The 20,392-nt window shown below is 36.8% G+C and overlaps 1 protein-coding gene across 14 annotated transcripts in view; it reads left to right on the plus strand.

Moving 5' to 3' along the window:
* Window positions 1-20,392, plus strand: part of LOC135071776 (trafficking kinesin-binding protein milt) — a 36,103-nt gene that overhangs the window by 12,334 nt on the left and 3,377 nt on the right. For 4 of the 14 annotated variants that reach the window (XM_063965584.1, XM_063965585.1, XM_063965583.1 and 1 more), the window contains 7 exons: window positions 10,157-10,233; window positions 10,972-11,136; window positions 12,393-12,594; window positions 15,377-15,507; window positions 16,145-16,234; window positions 17,386-17,591; window positions 18,801-18,992. In XM_063965584.1, coding sequence (XP_063821654.1) covers window positions 10,157-10,233; window positions 10,972-11,136; window positions 12,393-12,594; window positions 15,377-15,507; window positions 16,145-16,234; window positions 17,386-17,591; window positions 18,801-18,992 — 1,063 coding nt within the window. Of the gene's footprint in view, window positions 1-1,093; window positions 1,404-1,430; window positions 1,446-5,220; window positions 6,832-7,395; window positions 7,807-8,810; window positions 9,016-9,433; window positions 9,546-10,156; window positions 10,234-10,971; window positions 11,137-12,392; window positions 12,595-15,376; window positions 15,508-16,144; window positions 16,235-17,385; window positions 17,592-18,800; window positions 18,993-20,392 lie in introns of those variants that run through there. The other 10 variants (XM_063965590.1, XM_063965596.1, XM_063965591.1 and 7 more) reach the window with 10 other exon arrangements.

A 20,392-nucleotide genomic window follows, 5' to 3' on the forward strand; every position in this document is an offset into this window, starting at 1 on the left:
GTAACTTTTGAGAATGCATGTTTAGTTTGTAATTTTGTTAAATTTATTTACACAGTGTTTCTAATTTATTTATTAGAAGCGTAAATTAGTGTGGATTACAATTATTTGAAACTTTTTTCGGTATTTATAAGTTATGTTTTTTACCAATTTTTTTAAATCACTATCACCTAGTCGGTTAAATTGTACCACATCAAGTTGTATGGAATTTTACCAATGGATTTTGAAAATTTTTTAGTAAATCATATTTTGAAGTTATAATAGCATAGTTATGTTTGACTAACAATAAATGAAAGCAAAAGACAGGCAAAGTAGATTACGTACAAGTGTACGTTACGATAATTGGAATTACAAAACTTGTACTCAAAATCGTGATAACTGTAAAACAATATCGATTGTCTATGTTATTAACTACTGTTCCTTTTCATTACCTAATTTGTTAAGAATGTATCGTATAATATTTTGCCATAGTTTTTTTATAGGCTTGAAATTTATTGAAATCCAATTTAGTACCCCTGTGGTACAAATTATCGAACCGGTTGGCTAAATTGGACCGAAGCTCTGAACTCGTATTTTCTTGATTTGTGCTAAATATACAACAATCATGTTGATTAATAGTTATGAAATAGTAAGTTGAATAATTTCTCTTTTAATATATACCATGGACATTAGCAAAAACAAAACAAAACTATGTGTAAAATGGGATTGAAAAAAACTGGTCCAAATTGCCGGACTCTCCCTTAATTAGTGATGAAATCTCTAGTTTGGTGAAATTAAGTTTGGTATCTCAATAAATTATTTAATTAATGCATATCGATATTGATTGATGCTCTGACTGATGCTAAATATTATGAAAACAAAAACTTAAATATTTCTGCCTCTTGTAAACAGGAAAATCTTTTTTCACAGTTAAAGAAATGAAAATTATGTCACTATAATTAATTCCCTTTGTTCTCCTTTGGAACAGTCAATGATCCGTATATACGTGGTAAGAATTTTAAACTTGACTCAATATGACCTACAGTTAGATAATGATATTAATATGCTGTACGACCGGCGCGCCGTATCAGTATAGTACGGCGGTCTGCATAATTATTTCAGTTATTGCCTCGGTATCGACGGCGTCAGACGCGGACAGTCCGTGCCGCGGTCCTCGGAGATCGCTCGCGCATGTGTTCGTGATAGTGCTAATCGCGTGCCTCTCGGTGCAGACGCCTGCACTTGATCGTGAAAGTTTATTACCATTGGCCTCAAACACTGGAACCGTTACTAAAAGAAATCGCCTTGCTTCCAACACCGATTTAGTTCGCAAGTTTATAATTTTAGCAAATGTAGCAGGTCTGGTGCATCATATCTTAACGTTTATGATAAAAAGTGTCACGCCTTTACCGGCTCCGTACTTGAAGGTTATAATGGTCTACGACTAATGAGTGATTGTTCGACATAACGTAGTGCCCTGTTAAAATATCTACTTTTATGTATGTGAAAATACCCTACATTTGCGGAAAAACTATAATTATATTTTATAACCTAGAAACGCCCTGAAAATATCAAATTCAATATTGAAGTCAAATATTACATTGATTAAGTCTTATATTTGGATTACAATCAATATGTACTGCGTACCGGTACACACAGGGTCAAATTTACGTCATATTTCTGTGCTAACCTACTTTCATATTGCAAACTATTTAAGGTATTGCCATGACGGATAAGTGGAGTAAAATCCATTGCAGTTACAATTTCAGTAATGTTAATCAGTTTTCCGACAATATTATAGCTACTTGAAAATGCTCCTATCCGATATTATTTTTCCAAACCAATGTTTTGAAAAGCACTTAATGTTTTTCAAAGTTTTCATGGATAGATAAGGAAAAAACTAATTTAATCTCCCTAATTTGATTTTGAAAGAATCTTCTATTCCATTCCAGACTTTCCATTTCATTTTCACACTGGGGATACTTGTGCGAATTTCACGGCTTAATTGTACATTTAAGTCTTTTTAAATTACTTATACCAGTAACGACGCGAATTGAGTAACTTGTTTGTATCGAATAAAACGTTTATAAAAATAATACGTTTATTCAGTCGCTATCGAGCTATAACTTTGTCGTTTCGTAATCTATCTATACTTATAATAAATCTGTAGAGAGGTCAATTCTGTACATGAAATATATTTTCAAAATAACTATCAGGGGGTGATTAGTGAACGATACTGATGCCAAAAATGCAATCAGTAAAATTTTTGTCTGTCTGTCTGTCTGTATGTTCCTTATAGAAACAAAAACTACTCGACGGATTTTAACGAAACTTGGTACAATTATTCTTCATACTCCTGGGCAGGTTATAGGATACTTAGGAATTCCCACGGGAACGGGCATTAGCGGGAAAATCGTTTTGTATGAAAAATCTAAACTGCTTAAGTTAGACGCTTGAAATTTGGCAAGCAGGTACCTTAGTAAACTTAAAGCTTAGTTATAACAGGATACTGCAAAATTCCTACGGGAACGGGAATTAGCGAGAAAAAACATTTGTATGAAAAAATCTAAGCCACGTAAGATAGACGCTTGAAATTTGGCATGCAGGTACTTTAGTAAATTTAAAGCTTAGTTACAACAGGATATTGCAAAATTCTCACGGGATCGGGAGTTAGCGGGAAAAAACATTTGTATGAAAAAATCTAAACCGCGTAAGTTAGACGCTTAAAATTTGGCATGCAGGTACCTTAGTAAACTTAAAGCTTAGTTACAACAGGATATTGCAAAATTCCTACGGGAACTGGAATTAGCGGGAAATTCCTTTTGTATGACTGACTCACTGACATACCCACGCACAGCCTAAACGGCTAAACGTAGGCACTTGAAATTTATAAGGGACGTAGCTTAGGTACCGTAGAGATGCACTAAGAAAGGAATTCCCGAAATTCCCACAGGAACAGGAATTACCGGGAAAATCCTTTTGTATGAAAAATCAAAACCGCTTAAGTTGGACACTTGAAATTTGGCATGCAGGTCCCTTAGTAAACTTAAAGCTTAGTTACAACAGGATATTGCGAAATTCCAACGGGAACGGGAGTTAGCGGGTAAAAACATTTGTATGAAAAAATCTAAACCGCGTAAGATAGATGAAGGGGGTAAAACGGGATCCACGCGTACGAAGTCGCGGGCGGCCGCTAGTACTTATAATAAATCTGTAGAGAGGTCAATTCTGTACATGAAATATATTTTCAAAATAACTATCAGGGGGTGATTAGTGATCGATACTGATGCTAAAAATGCAATCAGTAAAATTTTTGTCTGTCTGTCTGTCTGTCTGTCTGTCTGTATGTTCCTTATAGAAACAAAAACTACTCAACGGATTTTAACGAAACTTGGCACAATTATTCTTCTTACTCCTGGGCAGGTTATAGTATACTTAGGAATTCTCACGGGAACGGGAATTAGCGGGAAAATCCTTTTGTATGAAAAATCTAAACCGCTCAAGTTAGACGCTTGAAATTTGGCATGCAGGTACCTTAGTAAACTTAAAGCTTATTTACAACAGGATAATGCAAAATTCGCACGGGAACGGGAGTTAGCGGGAAAAACATTTGTATGAAAAAATACAGTGTGAGTCACGTTAAAGTGTACATATGAAAATAGATGAAACTAGACCTATTTTTATCGACAAAAAAGAGGTCAAAAAATTTTTGAGAATTTTTTTTAATTTTTTATAGAATTTTTTTCTTCAAATTACTTATTGTAAAGAAAACGTAATAACTTTTAAACTAAGCGGTATATCCTGATAAAATAAAAACAGTAATAATGCTAAATAACAGGCGATACTAAAAAAATACATAAAATACACAAAAAATGCCAACAAATAATAAAAAATGATACTTTTTGAAAAAAATCTGCTTAAAAATTCGTGTTTTTTGGTTATTTTATAAATTTCTCCAAAAAATGCCCCTATAACCGGTGGTTTTTATTACTTTGTATTATTTTCTATCGTATTATCTTTGTAAAACCAAAAATCGCATGTCTCTATCCCTATCACAACATTTGCAATGATCGTTTGAACTAAGCCTCTCCGGGCGCGCCATTCAACGCTTCGTTAACAACAAAACTGAAAATGGCTCTAGATTTGTAATTTTGATAAAGACAAGTTAGATTTCAAATAAAAACAAAAGATTTCGAAGTAAAATAAGCATTTTAGTTAAAATTAAAATTGTCTCTACCTGTAGCGGAGAATAATGTTGTGGCAGGCCTTTGTTCAAACGATCATAGCAAATGTTGTGATAGGGATAGAGACATGCGATTTTTGGTTTTAAAAAGATAATACGATAGAAAATAATACAAAGTAATAAAAACCACCGGTAATAGGGGCATTTTTTGGAGAAATTTATAAAATAACCAAAAAAACACGAATTTTTAAGCAGATTTTTTTCAAAAAGTATCATTTTTTATTATTTGTTGGCATTTTTGTGTATTTTATGTATTTTTTTAGTATCGCCTGTTATTTAGCATTATTACTGTTTTTATTTTATCAGGATATACCGCTTAGTTTAAAAGTTATTACGTTTTCTTTACAATAAGTAATTTGAAGAAAAAAAATTCTATAAAAAATTAAAAAAAAATCTCAAAAAATTTTTGACCTCTTTTTTGTCGATAAAAATAGGTCTAGTTTCATCTATTTTCATATGTACACTTTAACGTGACTCACACTGTATAAACCGCGTAAGATAGATGAAGGGGGTAAAACGGGATCCACGCGTACGAAGTCGCGGGCGGCCGCTAGTTTGATTATAAAATTTAAACAAGCTTGCATACGCATTCACTCGATAAGTTACTCATGCGTTAAAGTAATTTAATAAAAACATGTCAATGTCACATAGCCCCTTTTTTGTCGACTGGTTATTTTGAGGAAAAATAAGGCCCTTAAAGAATAAGGAAAAGACTCCCCTTTGCCAGTTTCAATGGCAGAAGAGAGTTAAGTAGGCTTTTTAAAACGGCAAGCCCGCTCAAGGTTAAGCGGCCATTGAATTTTGCTGTTTCATCAGTTGTTTGAACTTGCTGGATAGATGAGAGAAAACCTTCAGCTTTTGTCTACAAAATGAATCTTTGACTATGAGATGCTTTGAAAAGTCTATCTTTTATTATAGGTGTTATTAGGGTTCTGTGATAATAACGGATACATAATTTGTAAAAAGTAAAGTACAAAAGAAGTAGACAGTGATGCGGCTAGATTACCACAAAAAAAAAAAGAGAATGCTTTCTGTCCATTTTGGTGGTTGGCACTTGGTAGTGGTACGCTATTAACGTTGAAATTAGCAGCACGTACGTGCATGCAAGAAAAAAATACAAATTAGGCTGTTATTTCCTAACAAGAAAACTGAAACACGAGGCTATTTACTTGTGTTCAACTTAACGTAGTATAGTTATTGATTATTTATTTTGGAACAAGTCTCACGACGGATATTCGTCTTCTAAACTCATCCGTTGTATTAATTAGTAATTGTTCACCTCTTGCGTATTACTTAAATAATGAAAAGTAGAAATAAACAAATTACCTAATACATAAGATGGTGACGGCAAAAAATGTTTTCTTTTTTGTTTAAATTTTCAGCACTTAGGGCTAACTTTCTGTAATTTATACTGACACATGCACTCAAAGAGCATAATATTATTATTTTATGCAACGCCCCTTTAAAAAATATTAATAGACACTTTTCACCCTTTAAAAAGTGCAATGTGGAAGAATCGTTTTTTAGACATCAGACAAGGCTGTACAGCATTGACGTCACCTTGTTGAATCACGTGCGACGACCTTACGCTGCGGTCTGTTCCTCTATGGTACAGTTCGTTCGTACCTTTCACGGTACCGGCACAGATTAATAGTACTACGTGTACCGGTACCATTATTTTTTTAAACTTATCTTTATTTCTAAAGACAGCATTAGGTTGTTTTGGATGATGATGGCATTGATGGCTTACTAAAAGCAATTTAACTAGGGAAGGGAGGCATGGTGGTGTCACCTCCCTTAAAAACATTACCACTCCTGAAATGCCTATAATATGTCTCCTTAACCACTGAAGTCGTTAAACTTAGGTTAACGACTTATAAAACATCTTCCTGCCAATACTCTCATTAATGATGCGTATTTTATTTTTAATGACGCTAAAAACTAAAATCGCCTTTGTACGATGCACAATCATCATTTAAAGCCTTATGAGCAAAAAAGAAGGATCAGTTGTCTTAAGGCGTAAACCACATTAGTCATGAATAATTGCTTTTTAAACTCGCTGTTTGTTAAACCGTGTCAGAACCATGAACGAAGAACCATTATTTTTTAAACAGTAGTCATACACCTAAACTGTTGTTATGTAGCTCAAGATCAATTATTACTGCTTATATTCTCTCATTATGAGCATTGTTTCTTAAAAGGTTTATCTTTAAAGATGTGACAAAGGCAGGCCACAGGAAAACAAGCTTAATTAACAGCACTTATCCTGAAAAGCATGCCATAATTTCCGTGACAAAAATAGAAATAAAAGTTTATTATTAAATAAGACCCTGGACGATACCATATTATTTATTTATTATTTTATTGCTTTATTATTGTTTTGTCTGCAGTACCTGATGTTTAGAAACCGAATGAATTGTTTTGATTCCTATTGTCTTGCGATCGCCTCGTATTTATCAATGATGCTTTCATTGTGAAACCACTGACAATTGCGCATCACTAACTAGTAACCGACCGATAGTTCTCGAGGAAGGTGGATTGAATAATATCAAATTAGATTTGCGCTATGGGCAATGAATTATGTACAACAGACAATAATGGACGTAACAAAGGTGATTTTATTACCATTTTAAAAGCGACTTTAGTGTTTCTATATTAGATTACAGTTGAATCTTCCATTTTCTGACATCACAACTCTTCTAAAAACTTCAATGCTTTTTCTGTTTATTGCTTCCGTCATTTTAATTTACCTGTTTCGTGTTGCTAAGTTAATCTAGCACTGAAAAAATCACAAATGTAGCGTACACACAATAGCAGAAAACATGCATATTATTAACTATAATTAGCATAACGTGCGGGTGTTACATTGGGCTCGTCTGGCTATATCCTCATTTTAATAAATCAATAGTTTGCTTAAAAAATAGGTTGAAGAAGTAAATCAGCTTGAAAATTATACCGAATTCCGACTTTTTCATACGTATTTAGCTCCTAGTCGATGGGTGGCCAGCTCTTATCGAAATGTACGTTTCGCATGAATTTCATAAGAGAGTTAATTTAAGCACCTCGCTTGGGCACCCGAGCGTGCGGATGATTTTTAGCGTACCATGCAGGTATATGCTTCGTCAATCGCATTACATTAGTGGAATATGTGGTTGGCACGATTCTTGGTTTAACAGCTGTTGCGTCATAACAAATATTGATCAGTGTAAAATGGATTGTCAGTTGCGATCGTTCATTAGTCGGAGACATTGCGAATAGGTGTCGCTGTGGGACCGCAGTATTGAGTGATAAGTGTCGTGTGCGAGAAGAGGAGTGTTGGGTGGTGTGAGGCGGGCGGAGCCGATGGTCGCGGCTCGGGCACGTCACGGCGGAGGGCTGTGCGGGCTCGGGCGCGGGGTGCGCGGGCAGCTCGCGCGCCTCGCCGCCGCCCGGCTTCGATCGCGAGCTCTTCCACGAGCTGAGCTACCTCACCGACGCGGAACTCAAGGAGTGCCTCGGCGAGTACCCCGACTTCATCTACCACGTGGCTCGCGACAAGTTCGGCAGGCTCTACTTTCGCGTCGTCCGGAACTTGCTCCTTGATCGAGGTACGACTGGGCCGATCATCAGTCGCTAGCTGCTGCATTATGTCAGCTCGTTTTGCTTTACATCTTGAATTTGTTTATCTCATTCATATGCCTCGGTCATATGCTTGTCCAATTACTTAATTTATCATTTTCATAACCTTATCTTAGTGATCACTAGCTAACCCTGACCTACCATAGTTTAAATTTTAACATATTAACTACGTGACCACTATAAACAATATCTTATTTGTAAACTTCATTGAAAATGTTTTAATTTAGTGTAAGTTTAAATAAAATACCTATGCTTGGAATTGTATATTACGTAGCCTACGTCGTATGTAGCACCTCGAACAGTTCTCATCAAATGCTAACGTTAGTATTATTACGTCTTCACATCACACCCGGAAAATTATTGTCACAAAAACTTTGAAAGTCTTTCAGCTTCGTACATGCCTATGTGTACCGAATAGAAGCACAATCAATATCCGTTGTAATCACTATGTTAGGTAAGAGTGGGAAAAGCTCCCATCCACCCGCATTGTAACAATCTATTATTATGTTAGTTCTCACATTTTTGTAACGCTGGAAAGCAAGTGTCGTTTGCCTACCTCTTTGTTGTAATACTATCTAATATTATCGTAGTCCGTTAATCATCCTTCATCCTTTTTGGGATAATCTTGCTTAAAAAACGTTTAGTTTTGAATCAATCAATCACACGCCTGCGCCGAATGAATGATCAAAGATTTTTCTATTTAGGCACTTTCGTATCGGCCCCACTGATGTATCTACCTTATTTGTTATCAAGCACTTATAAGCGTATGGCACTTAATGGACTTCACAATACCATCTATCATAATTGTCGCGATAATGATAGGTATAATCAGTACTTAACAAATTTCTGAACTATTCATCGGTTCGTAAATAGAACGTAATTGTCTTTTGTGCCTGCGTTTTCCCACATGCGTGTACAATAGACCAGATTGTTTTGCCCTCCGCCGAGCGAAATGAAACATGGAGCTCTCGTATGTAACCAGTCGCTTACTCGATCGACAGGTTCGCGCTAGTGTTTGTCGCGACAAACTTACTGGTTATTGATGTAACATCAAGTGCGATCACATATTGTTCCGTGGAATTGTACAGTTCACGTATTATGTTACGGTCGTGTGGCTTGCCCACTCAATGCAGGTTCGATGAACGGGCAAAGGTCAGAGGCGGATGACAAAATACCGGGTCAGTACTAGTAATCGCATATTTGTGTACCTAGCTTAAAACGAGATTATTGTATCTTATCAGTGGCCGCGGCCGGCGAGCGGCAAGTGCTCTATTCCGGGCTTCACACTCGAGTGCTCCGCACTTACACGGTGCTTTGCGACACTGATTTGCGATGATTTAAGTATTAATTGAATTTATCTAGTCATCGTTCAGTGTTCTATTTTTATGTTTTCGCGAAATTGACATCTTAGCAAACGTGTGAAATATTTTACTGATTGTGGATAACGTCGACAGTATAAGCTTGTGAAGGAATTTAATAGTGATTTCGGACCAAACCTTATTCAAGATGTAAAGGATTGTGATATTGGGGTGCGATTCCGCACTCAAAAATTAATAGAATATAGAATTTTGTTTGTAGAAACATGGCACGGTTTGTTTATTTTTGCCTCGCATCGTTGTCGCTTCATCATCACATCAGTCATAAATAAGTTAATTTTAATGATCAATAAAAATGGAACCGTATTATTTACGTCAATATCTGGTTACAGGTAATTATAATAAAATATAGTGTGCTATGTGCTATGAGAAATCTATACATAATAAAAGATAAGAACTAAAATCATTGAGTGTATTATGGATGGCTATTAAATTAAAATTAATGAACTGTTATGAAAACACACTTGATTTTACGTAATTGTTATTTTATACATTTTATGTATCTATCGATTGGTCGAGTATAAATCCATTAATATTACATTAAAATTTTATAAATATTAAGTTATGATTTACAAATAAACATAATACCAATAATTACATTATTATAATAACTGTTATGAGAGTGCTAAAATTAATATTTTATTTCCAGTTAATTTTCAATTAATTTAGATCATAATGAGCTATTTACATAGCTTCTATCTCTTGTAGAAGCGGCTTTTGTAGATCATTTGAACAGTAATTATTTATTAATTTAATGGTTTGTACTACAGCAAGGTCACATAACTTCTAACATCTTTATTATGATTTGAATGCTGTAAAAATTTACAACCCATATCTGAGCGCTTGCTAATAATTCTTTTGTTTCGGAATAAACAATTGCGTTTTAGATAAGGTTTTAGGTGTAGCAAATACATAATTGTACATTTATTTATTCTATTCGCAGTTCTATGCAGCAACAGGGTGAGCCAAATGACAAAAACCTACAATGACATCGAAGCGGTAACACGGCTCTTAGAAGAAGTAAGTTATTTGCCTGCTTTTTTCCTCGGGTAGATTAGCATAGATTTGGATGAGTTGTTGGTTCATTACGTAGCATTTTAATTTTTACCCCTAGGTGATAATTTGTAATTTACTTATTAGTGGCTAATTACAATGCTATTGACTTGTTATCTCAGTAATAAAATATTTTTCCTCGAAGGTAAATATTTAGTATCATAAGTCGCAGTCATCAAAACTCACGCTGTTTGTAAACAGCACATAGTCTAGTAATTTTGAAATTACTTCATTAATAAGTACACACTAATAACTGTCAGTCTAAATAACATTCATTTGTGAGTAAACTAAGAGTGAAATCAGTTTCATTTTAGTTCATAAATAAGTGCGGACCAGTACACATCAATCTAAACACTGTGACGTTGTGTAGTTGTAGTTGTAGTTGGTGCTTGACCACAATAATAATATGTACTATGTACAGAAAGTTTTCTTTGCGAAGGTATTTAAAATATTTCTACTCAATATCGTCAAAAATGGTGTAATTTAGCTTGTCTCAGAGTCGAGCACCACTTGACATCTGATGTGTAAGATGTGTTGTACAAGTGTACAGCCTATGCAAGTAATTTTTTGATTCAATAGAATAGAGACGAGTTTGCCCATTAACTAGATGAGACTTGCAAAGAAATTGTTAAAAATATCCCATTTTCAATCGATTGTCAGCTGTTAGTTGATTGTTAGTTTGATAGTCTTTTGTTTTGTCCACAGAAAGAGAAGGACTTGGAATTAACTGCCCACATCGGGAAAGAGTTGCTGGCCACTATCGGCCAGTTGGAGGCGCGAGTCGCCGACCTAGAGGGGGAGCTTAAGAGCGCGAGGGACCACATCACACAGCTCCGACACGAGCTCAACACTAAATCAGATTTGCTGCAGGTGGGTTTCATTTTATAGCATTAACTGCAATCTGGGACCGATATAAACTTTATAACGAAAGTGTTTACAGATAATCAGAGTTAGGGGATAAAATCTAGACTTATTTGATATTATACCTACTTAATATTACAAAGGTAAAGAGCTGGTGATTATTATAACAAATACAGCACTTACTTAACTAAAAGAGTAGGTGTTATTTGACTAATCAAAGTTTATTTGAACTGCGGTAAAGTTAGTGATGACATCATCGAGGTAGGCTAACATCGGTTGGTTTTTCTAATTTCGTGTCGTATCTTTTCTCGTATTCAATCGATGAATTGATGCTTATCGTTCATGTCGTTATGCAAGGGCATTTCCTTGAATCAAGTGTCTATTATGAGAAAAGCAATGACTCAAATAATTATAACTCACTTGAAACTAGTTATTGTAATAGACTTCTAAATATTTATCCGAACACAAGTTGTAGTATAGTTTTGTTACATTTATAATGAGACATTAAGATTGCAAGTGATACGCTGTTTATAAACATGCTACCACTCTCGTGCTCTTGTGATCTCGTGCAAGATCATCTCCAAATGGAGATAAACGTTGGATTCGCAGTTCGCACTTACTTAATCTTTTGATAATCAAGTGACCATTATCACATAATCGTACATAATATTCGTTTCCTTGCGAATCGATTCTAGGCCTTTGGATTAAATGTCGAATCCGAGATCTTCAGGATGTTTTACTTGCCACATCGGATGTGGCACATCCTATAAAAGTATTGCGCACTGCTGAGTTTAAAAAAAATACAGCGATATCACCTTGCAACGGGATTACATCTGAATAAAAAACCCTAGGCAGTATCTGCGTCCTTCTTGTGAGATTTTCATCATGCGCCGAATAAAAAAAAATCAGAAAAGTACGAATGAGATCTCTATTGCTCAAGATTCTATCCCCGAGTGTCACGAAACTTATTAAAAAGAAATCCCCGTCGCTGTAAGTGCTAATAAATGACACAAAGGAGGGCGCTATGTCTCCAACGGAGTAGGAAGCGCAGCGACTCGCAAGCGCCGCGCTTCTTTTGAAAATGTCCAATCCATAATCGCCAGGATGGCTCATTTGCCACATAAGTAGTGCGCACTGCAGACTTTGAGTATCAACACGCAACGTTATCCGAACATAAAAACCCTGAGCCAGTGCCCATCCACTACCACTTAAGATTGGCAATTATGCAGGCTATTACAGTTATCTTACGGAATTCCTCGTCGTAGGTGCTAACAAATGACACAGAGGAGGGCGCCACGTCACCAACGGAGCAGGAAGCGGCCCACGCGGCCGCCCTGCGCAAGCGCACCGGCGCGCTGGAGCGCGAGAACCGCGCGCTGCGCGAGGAGGCCGCGCGCCTCGCCGCCGGCGCCGACAGCGCCGAGCTGGCCGAGCAGCAGCTGCTGCGGGATATCGCTCACCAACTCAGTAAGTATTACTCAGCAAGTTTTTTTTTTCTAAAAATGACTTTATTAATTAGTAATTTATCATTGCACAAATTATTAATAGTCCTGTCAGCCCGTCGTACTAAGCTAAATATACTTGTGTCACGAGTGAGCTCACCACAATAGTCGAGCGATGGCGGGGACCGAACCCGCGTTCCTCGGATCACGAGTCGGCCAGTCCGACTCCTTCACCGTTCGGCTATCCTGGCTTCGATTTAGATAAAGGAATTGGATATACCACAGTCAATGAAATACTTTTAATGAGGCGGCAAAACGCACCAGTCCCATTTTGCATAGCAATTCTTGAGTTATGACGTCAAATTTCTGTCAACTTAATCGCGCTGACAGCGGTGAGCTGGCCGAGCAGCAGTTGCTGCGAGATATCGCTCACAAACTCGGTAAGTATACTTCAGTTAAACGCATCCATGGGCATACCAAGGGTGGGACAAGGGAGGACAGCTGCCCGACCCCTGAAAATGGTGATGGTATGTCTTGGTAAACCTGCCTTATACTTATTCATTCTTAGTGTCTAAGGACGGGCCACGGGGACTCCTGCCTTAAAGAAATATAGATAAAACTTGTACTGTTTCTGGTATATTTATCTATGGATGTACCCACACAACATTATAAATATTTGTGTATTAAATATTTGTATATAAATATTTGTATATTTATAATGTGTGCTAGACCTGTAATTGTTTACAGGTCTAGCACATAACTGAGTCAGTACCTGAGGTTATGGAAGCGGCACGAGTTCGTGTTTTTATGTTGTCAAACATCAGCGAGACTTCAGATGTGCTTCAGACTTGTACGCTCTGTCACGTCATACGTTATTATGTCACCCCAACCGTCATATGCCGCTCCCATACCTCCAGTTTTTGATCCCAGATGCTGAAATATTGTATTGTGAATTATTTCGTACAAAAATTAATAATACAATGATGCTTTTTGTCTTATAATGTATGATGATATTGAAAAAGTGTTTACAAGCTTTATTTACATTGTCGAGCTGATAAATCTATGTAACAAATGCGATAACAGCGTGAGTACTTTTGATACGATATTTTAAGTTAACTCGCAATGATAAGAAAGTATGCTAGTTCTCATTCAGATACTACTAATAGTACTTATTCTGCGTCACCAAATGGTTCGTTTTAACCTTTCAAGCATTGTGACTTTACTGGATAGAGTTAAGAAAAACTATAGTAAAATGACGTTGGTATTGGCAGAATTTAGATTGTTTTATATCTAAATGTATTGGAAACTGAAACTTGGTCTTTTTTACATTTTATACCATAGTTTTTGTGTCATTCGTTACACAATTGTATTGATTGTCGATATTATGGTAAAAGTGGTCTGTCATTCAGCCGCGAAGAAATGTAACCAGTTATTTAGGTAAAAAAGATTTAAATTATCAACAAATGTAACAGTGATAAATAATATTAACGAAAGTATTTTATCATGAATTCTATGCGCCAATGGACTTATAAAATCATTAAGATTACTATTTGTGGATGTTTAGGTTGAATTAAACTGTATACTTTGTATTTACTACCTACGGAAATCTATGGATATTCGTTTAATTTTTTTGGTCCGAAAATGCCATGTTTTGATTACATATGTATGGTATCAGAAAAGATACATTAAATTTTATTCATAATGTAATACTCATGTTACGTTTTTCGTGGGCGGAGCCACTCACATTGTTTTACATACTTACATTGTTTAAGTTTTATGAACCAAAATCTTATCGATATAAACCCAAACAAATAATAAAATAGTTTTATATTATTTCAATAAATATACATTGTAACTTGTCTGTATTTAATGTGTGTACGAAGAAAATCAAGAAGTAAAGCGACGAAGAGAAGATGAAAAGTCCAAAAATTGGTTTGGTGAGGCAAGGTGGCCTAGCAGCGTGTTTTCTTTAAGGTTTGCACCCTGTCAGACCATACTTGTTTCAACTTGCCAATATTCATCAGTAGGAAAAACAACGAGTCAAGATGAAGATGAAGACATACGAGTCAAGAGCAAGATTGAATTTTCATTTACACTGTATTTTATGAGAACTTATTTAAACTTCTGTAAATATGTATCCAACATCAACATTATATTCTTAACTGATATATTGGTTTACCAACTTATGTCAACGAAGTATATTTGCTCTAATGCTACATGCATGAGCTGCAATTACGTCACGGAAACTAAAATAATCTGGTCATGTCTAACAAATTAGAAGTGGTTTTCCTTTACGTTTTATCTGTGCTTCTTTTCGTTGATCAGTGATGTATTTAAATAAGGAAAAAGCATTTAAACTGACATCATGTTTTATACTTCTTTGTCTGCCTAGTACTTGATGAAACTACCTATAACATTAAATTAAATGTTTAAGGAAGATCTTTCTTTATTTATTCTTTAATGTCATATACATTGGTTCATAAGACGAAATGATGACGCCATGTAAAGGTCGGAGAGCCTGATGGTTTGTGTAGTAGACAATATTTCGAGTGTTGCGATTTTAAATACGGCAGGGCAGGCTAAGCCCCTCTGTCTTTGGACACGCAACTGCTTGCTTCAGCAACGCTAATGTGATGAGCATTATCATTTATTTAATCTTATACAGTCAGGGACGTATTTAACGACCGAATATAGGACCGGATTATTTTTTATACATGGGTCAAGGCCCTTCATTCTAAATTGGGTTTGGAGCTAGCTTTGGTGTGATGGAACAGTTTATTTATTGTAATATTTGTGTTTCTCTTTAGCAAGCGCAAACTCCGAAGCCACCGTCCTTAGCTCGGAGTTGGCGGATGAGCGACAGCGCTCCGCGGATCTGCAGCACCAGTTCGACAGCGCTAACGCAAGGCTCGTGGCCACCGAGAGAAATTTGCAAAAGGTGAGATAGTAAAATAGTTTTCTTAAACTTTTTCATCCCTGATTATAATAACCAAACAGCCAAGCTTCCCTATTACCACCCTTCTCATTTCGCCCAAAACTATTTTTTCAAGTTCCATGTAAATGTTACCAGAATTCGTAGTTAAATCTAAGGGCAGTTCTTTTTCATTGGTTGGCTATTAAAGTATCGTTTATAAATTCTGCCCCCCTAGACAAAACGCACTTTTTGATCGAATCGAAAATCGAATCCGTCAAAACTCCATACGAAAAAGGGGCTTTTCGACCACTTATCGACCGGTTTGCGATTATAATTTGCACTTTGTCTAGACCCACTGTTTGTAAATATAAGATTAGGATCTATATCCGCTACTCATGTTTACTTATCCGCTAATCTGTTTATCTGAAGCCAACGCCTGTATCTATTTCGGACAGCTCTGTCCATTATAAAGAAGGTTATTAGATTATCGTGTCACTTAGACACGGTTTATTATGATTGTCTACCTTGATTTGTTACGTATTCTAATATTCGTGTAGGTACATTTACTCAAACCGCTGGTGTTTTTTTTGTTAATATGCGACATTGGTCTCGGCGCGTGTCAAGGTGATGTCATACAATAAGTTATTTGCATTTGTTACAGCTAACAGCAGAACACGAACATACGCTGCGGATTCTTGAAATAACAAAAGAAAATCAAAATGCCCTTGCATCGGAGTTGGCTGACACGAAGGTATTTATACTAATGTTATAAAAGAAAAAATATATTGTGAATGTTTGTCATTTACTCCTTCATGCAAACACCATTCGATATATTTTGATGAAGTTTTACAATATTAGCTCATACATACACCAGAATAGAACAAACATTACTAGTAGGCTTTTTATAATCGAAATCTACGTGGAATAAGTCGCGTGATTCAGAATATAGATAGTTAAAGATATATGAATATTAAGTAATCTGTAACAGACAGGACGTAGACGGCCTTGTGGCTTGTTGTTGCGTTCACTGAAATATTTTATGGAGATAGAAATAAATTTTATAGTAGGTACTCACTTATTTTATCGACAGTCGGAATTTCTTGCGAAAAAATTATTGCTCGATAAATTTTGTTTAATCCATTTAAGTTCCTGTATAAAGCAATGCAGACTATTGTATCATTGTACTCAATCTAAGATGGACCTGATTAAAATAACGATTTGTTTTGGTACAATGTGCAATCTATTAAAATAGTACTTACTACTTGATCACGCAAAGCATGTGTGATAATATAATAGAAATTAGTTATTATAAGGATTTAAACAAACATTGATTTGTGTTACACACTTCACAACCTTGTTGCAAAGATAAGTTTAATGTTACTTGAGTGTTTTGGCGATTGAAATATTGAGTTAATACAGACTTATCATGGCTAACTATTTATTTAGTATACCGATAGATAACAAGCAATCCATGCCCCAGAACAAATTAAGCTGCTGGCCCTCAAAAGTGCATTAACATTTACTAAGACTATTTGAGAAGACCCTATTTAAGAAGAGTTATAAAATTGAATCCCCGTCATAATGAAGGGCTCAAGCTGCTGTCTAGTTGGTTTACAGCCTACGCTCCTTACAAAATTACACCGCTTGAAAGGCTCTTTGCATGCCCTCCTATATTACAATAACTTTAAAATGACAGAACCAAATAAAAATCATCATAATGCGACTAAAAATTTTGATTAAATCGTTGCAACGGTTATCATATCGCTTAAATTACTGCAGTAATCTAGCCGATATGACTCCCCGAAATGGTGGTAGGCATATTTACGTCATGTACCAAGGCTCTGAGAAGGGCATAAACACTAAAATATTTAGATTTTCAAGCAATTTTCTTCTTTGACGTAGGAGCGATATGCAGAAGTGGCAGCACACTTGTCCGAGGCTCAAGAGCAGCTTCGTCAGCTCCGCAAGCGAGGAGAGCCGGTGCGGGGACTCATGCCGAGCGTGGCCGCGGCGGCAGGCTTGCTGCCCGCCAGCCTGCACCGCGAGATGCACTCGTCCGTCTACTCCGAGCTGAGTCTTGACTCGGGTATTGGAGACCCGATGGCACAGTGAGTATTGTGTTTACATATTGGCAGAACATTTGTCCGAGGCTCAAGAGCAGCTTCGACAGCTCCGCAAGCGAGGGGAGCCGGTGCGGGGACTCATGCCGAGCGTGGCCGCGGCGGCAGGCTTGCTGCCCGCCAGCCTGCACCGGGAGATGCACTCGTCCGTCTACTCTGAGCTGAGTCTCGACTCGGGGATTGGAGACCCGATGGCACAGTAAGTGTTGTGTAGTTTACACAGTTGCTATATCACGAGCAATCGGTCTACTGCCCGCCAGCCTGCACCGCGAAATGCACTCATCCGTCTACTCCAAACTAAGTCTCGAATCGGGTATTGGAGACCCGATGGCACAGTGAGTGTTGTGTAGTTTGCATATATCACAGTTTAGATTATGTAGTAGCTAGCTTGCTGCCTCTGGCAGTGCCTTCACCGGAAGATACAATCGTCCGTCCACTCCGAGCTCAGTCGCGACTCGGGTTTCGGAGACTCAATAGTGCAGTAAGTGTTGCGTACACGGTTGCTCATTTAGGATTATGTGGTCCCTGTGTCTCTTATCTGCTGTCTACAAGACTGCAGCGGGACTATTCCTAGGGGAGAAAAGATGCCATACTCGTCCTTCTACTGTCGACTCCGATATCGGAGATCCAATATAGCACAGGGTGCAAGCTAATTAAAGCTATTATTTACGACTTAAAGATTCTTTGAATGACCTTTTGGTTTATCTTATCGTGATACCAATATAACGAAAATAGCGGTTTATCATAAATGCGTTATTGATTGAAACTGTATCAAGGAGAAATGCAAATTGTGGTTTATAGGGATTACGAACGCACTGGAATTTATTGTAAGACATTTATCTTCTTATCTCTTGTTCTAGAAAAAAAGTAGGCCTATATTACTATCTTGTTGACATAGCATTTGGCATAACTATTATTTTATTTCTCAATAAGTTCTAATTTCACTAATAAGTTTAAATATATTTGCGTTCGTGCACTGTGTTAGATTACGGTTAAAATATTGTGTGCATCACAATCTATGTGTCGGTGACAGAATTGGAGAACGTGTAATCACAAATGACTGTAAAAAAAATTATAACCTGCTACGGATGGCTATTATTTGATGTGTGTCATCATAGTTCGTAAACGGATCAACGGAGAAAGGTGTTTATTACGTGACTTATTATTCGAGCCGTAAAAATAACCTTTTTGTTCCAGCTCAAGTATGGCGAAAGTGTTCGAGACGGTGCAATGTGCGTCGCGGTGGTCAGGCGGTTCAATTGCGGGCTCTGACACTGCGGACGCGCCCATGACACTCAGCGCCTCGTCGTTGCATAAGCCGCCGCCCAAGCCGCCCAGCGATTCGATGTTCGATGAATCTTCGGATACTGATTCGGACGATCTATACCCGTAAGTACAATACAGATATTCTTAACGCAATTATAGATACGTTAGAAGTAGATAACTTTGAACTCTACATATTCTTCTGGTTACCGTCGTTATGGGCTCTACTCCTACGGGAACTACTCAACTCGACTTTCACTGGGTGGCTTCGATTTTAGATCCAAGCTGTTCAAGGTTGAACTAGGATTTGACTAAAGCTAAGCGTCCACTTGTCGGTATCGTACGCAACGGACGCATCGTACAAAACACATCGTATCGGATGTGCGATGCGGACAAGTGGACGCACTTATATGAGTTTCTATACAGGGTGTTTCTTGTAAGGTGTCAAGCCGAAGGCAGGTGATAGGTGAGAACTAGACCTATCGATTTCACCCCCATGTATGTTCTACGATTTTTCGTAGTTTAGAAGTTATCGTTAATTTTGAGATTTTTTCAAATTTTATGACCTAGTGGCTTATTTTTTTTATCTTTTTTTTGGGTTGACTTTTCTCAGATTTCTTTTTTTTGACAGATTTCCTATTAGTTGCAGATATTTGAAAAAAATAATCACCTTCCTATCTTTGATGCAAGATACAAAATTTTCGCTAGAAACATAAAAAATATGCTTTTAGCAGAACATTCTAAAATTTTCAACTGAAATGTATGAGAAAAAAAAGAATTTCCATAGGTCCAAAATAATTTTAAAAACTGCGCAGTTTCCTAAACTTTCATAATAACACAAAAAAACATGTACTTAAAAGGCCATTATTTTCTGTAATCGCTCCACTAAAGTGGTAAGTCGGAGATTCCGTTACATCTTTTTGACTTTCTTAGGACTAAGTAATATTTGCAATCCCCTAAGTTTACGTTATGTAGAACACATTTAGAGACAATAACTGAAAAGATTTTTTTTATCCACAACGTGGAAGCTCTTGCTCTTCATCTGGTATACAAAAGGGAATATGAAAACATTGATGAACTGCGGACAAAGCTAACTGAAGCTCAAAACCATATTAGAATGCAAGAAGCTTTTGTAAATTTACGAATAATTGTTTTGCGTCGTTGTTGAATGTGCATTCAGGTCAGCGGTGGACATTTTGAACATTTACTTTAAATTAAATCATTACACCCTTTTTTGCTCTCTTTCTCTCTCTCTCTCACACACACACACACACACACACACACACACACACACACACACACACATACACATACACACAAACTCTTTCCCTTTATCTCACACTCTAATAGGTAGGTATATCAAATTTAATCGTAAAGTAACAATCACCACTGTGGTCTAGTGGTAAGACTACCTATTTAGGACAGCCAATTCTGTGGTTTAGGGTTCCGGGTTAAGCTCGCTGATCATCCATCAGTTTCCAACTTTCCATCAGGTCAGATGAAGGGCAAGAGCTACCTCGTTGTGG

This window comes from Ostrinia nubilalis, chromosome 5 (assembly GCF_963855985.1).
Source record: "Ostrinia nubilalis chromosome 5, ilOstNubi1.1, whole genome shotgun sequence".
NCBI lineage: Eukaryota > Metazoa > Arthropoda > Insecta > Lepidoptera > Crambidae > Ostrinia > Ostrinia nubilalis.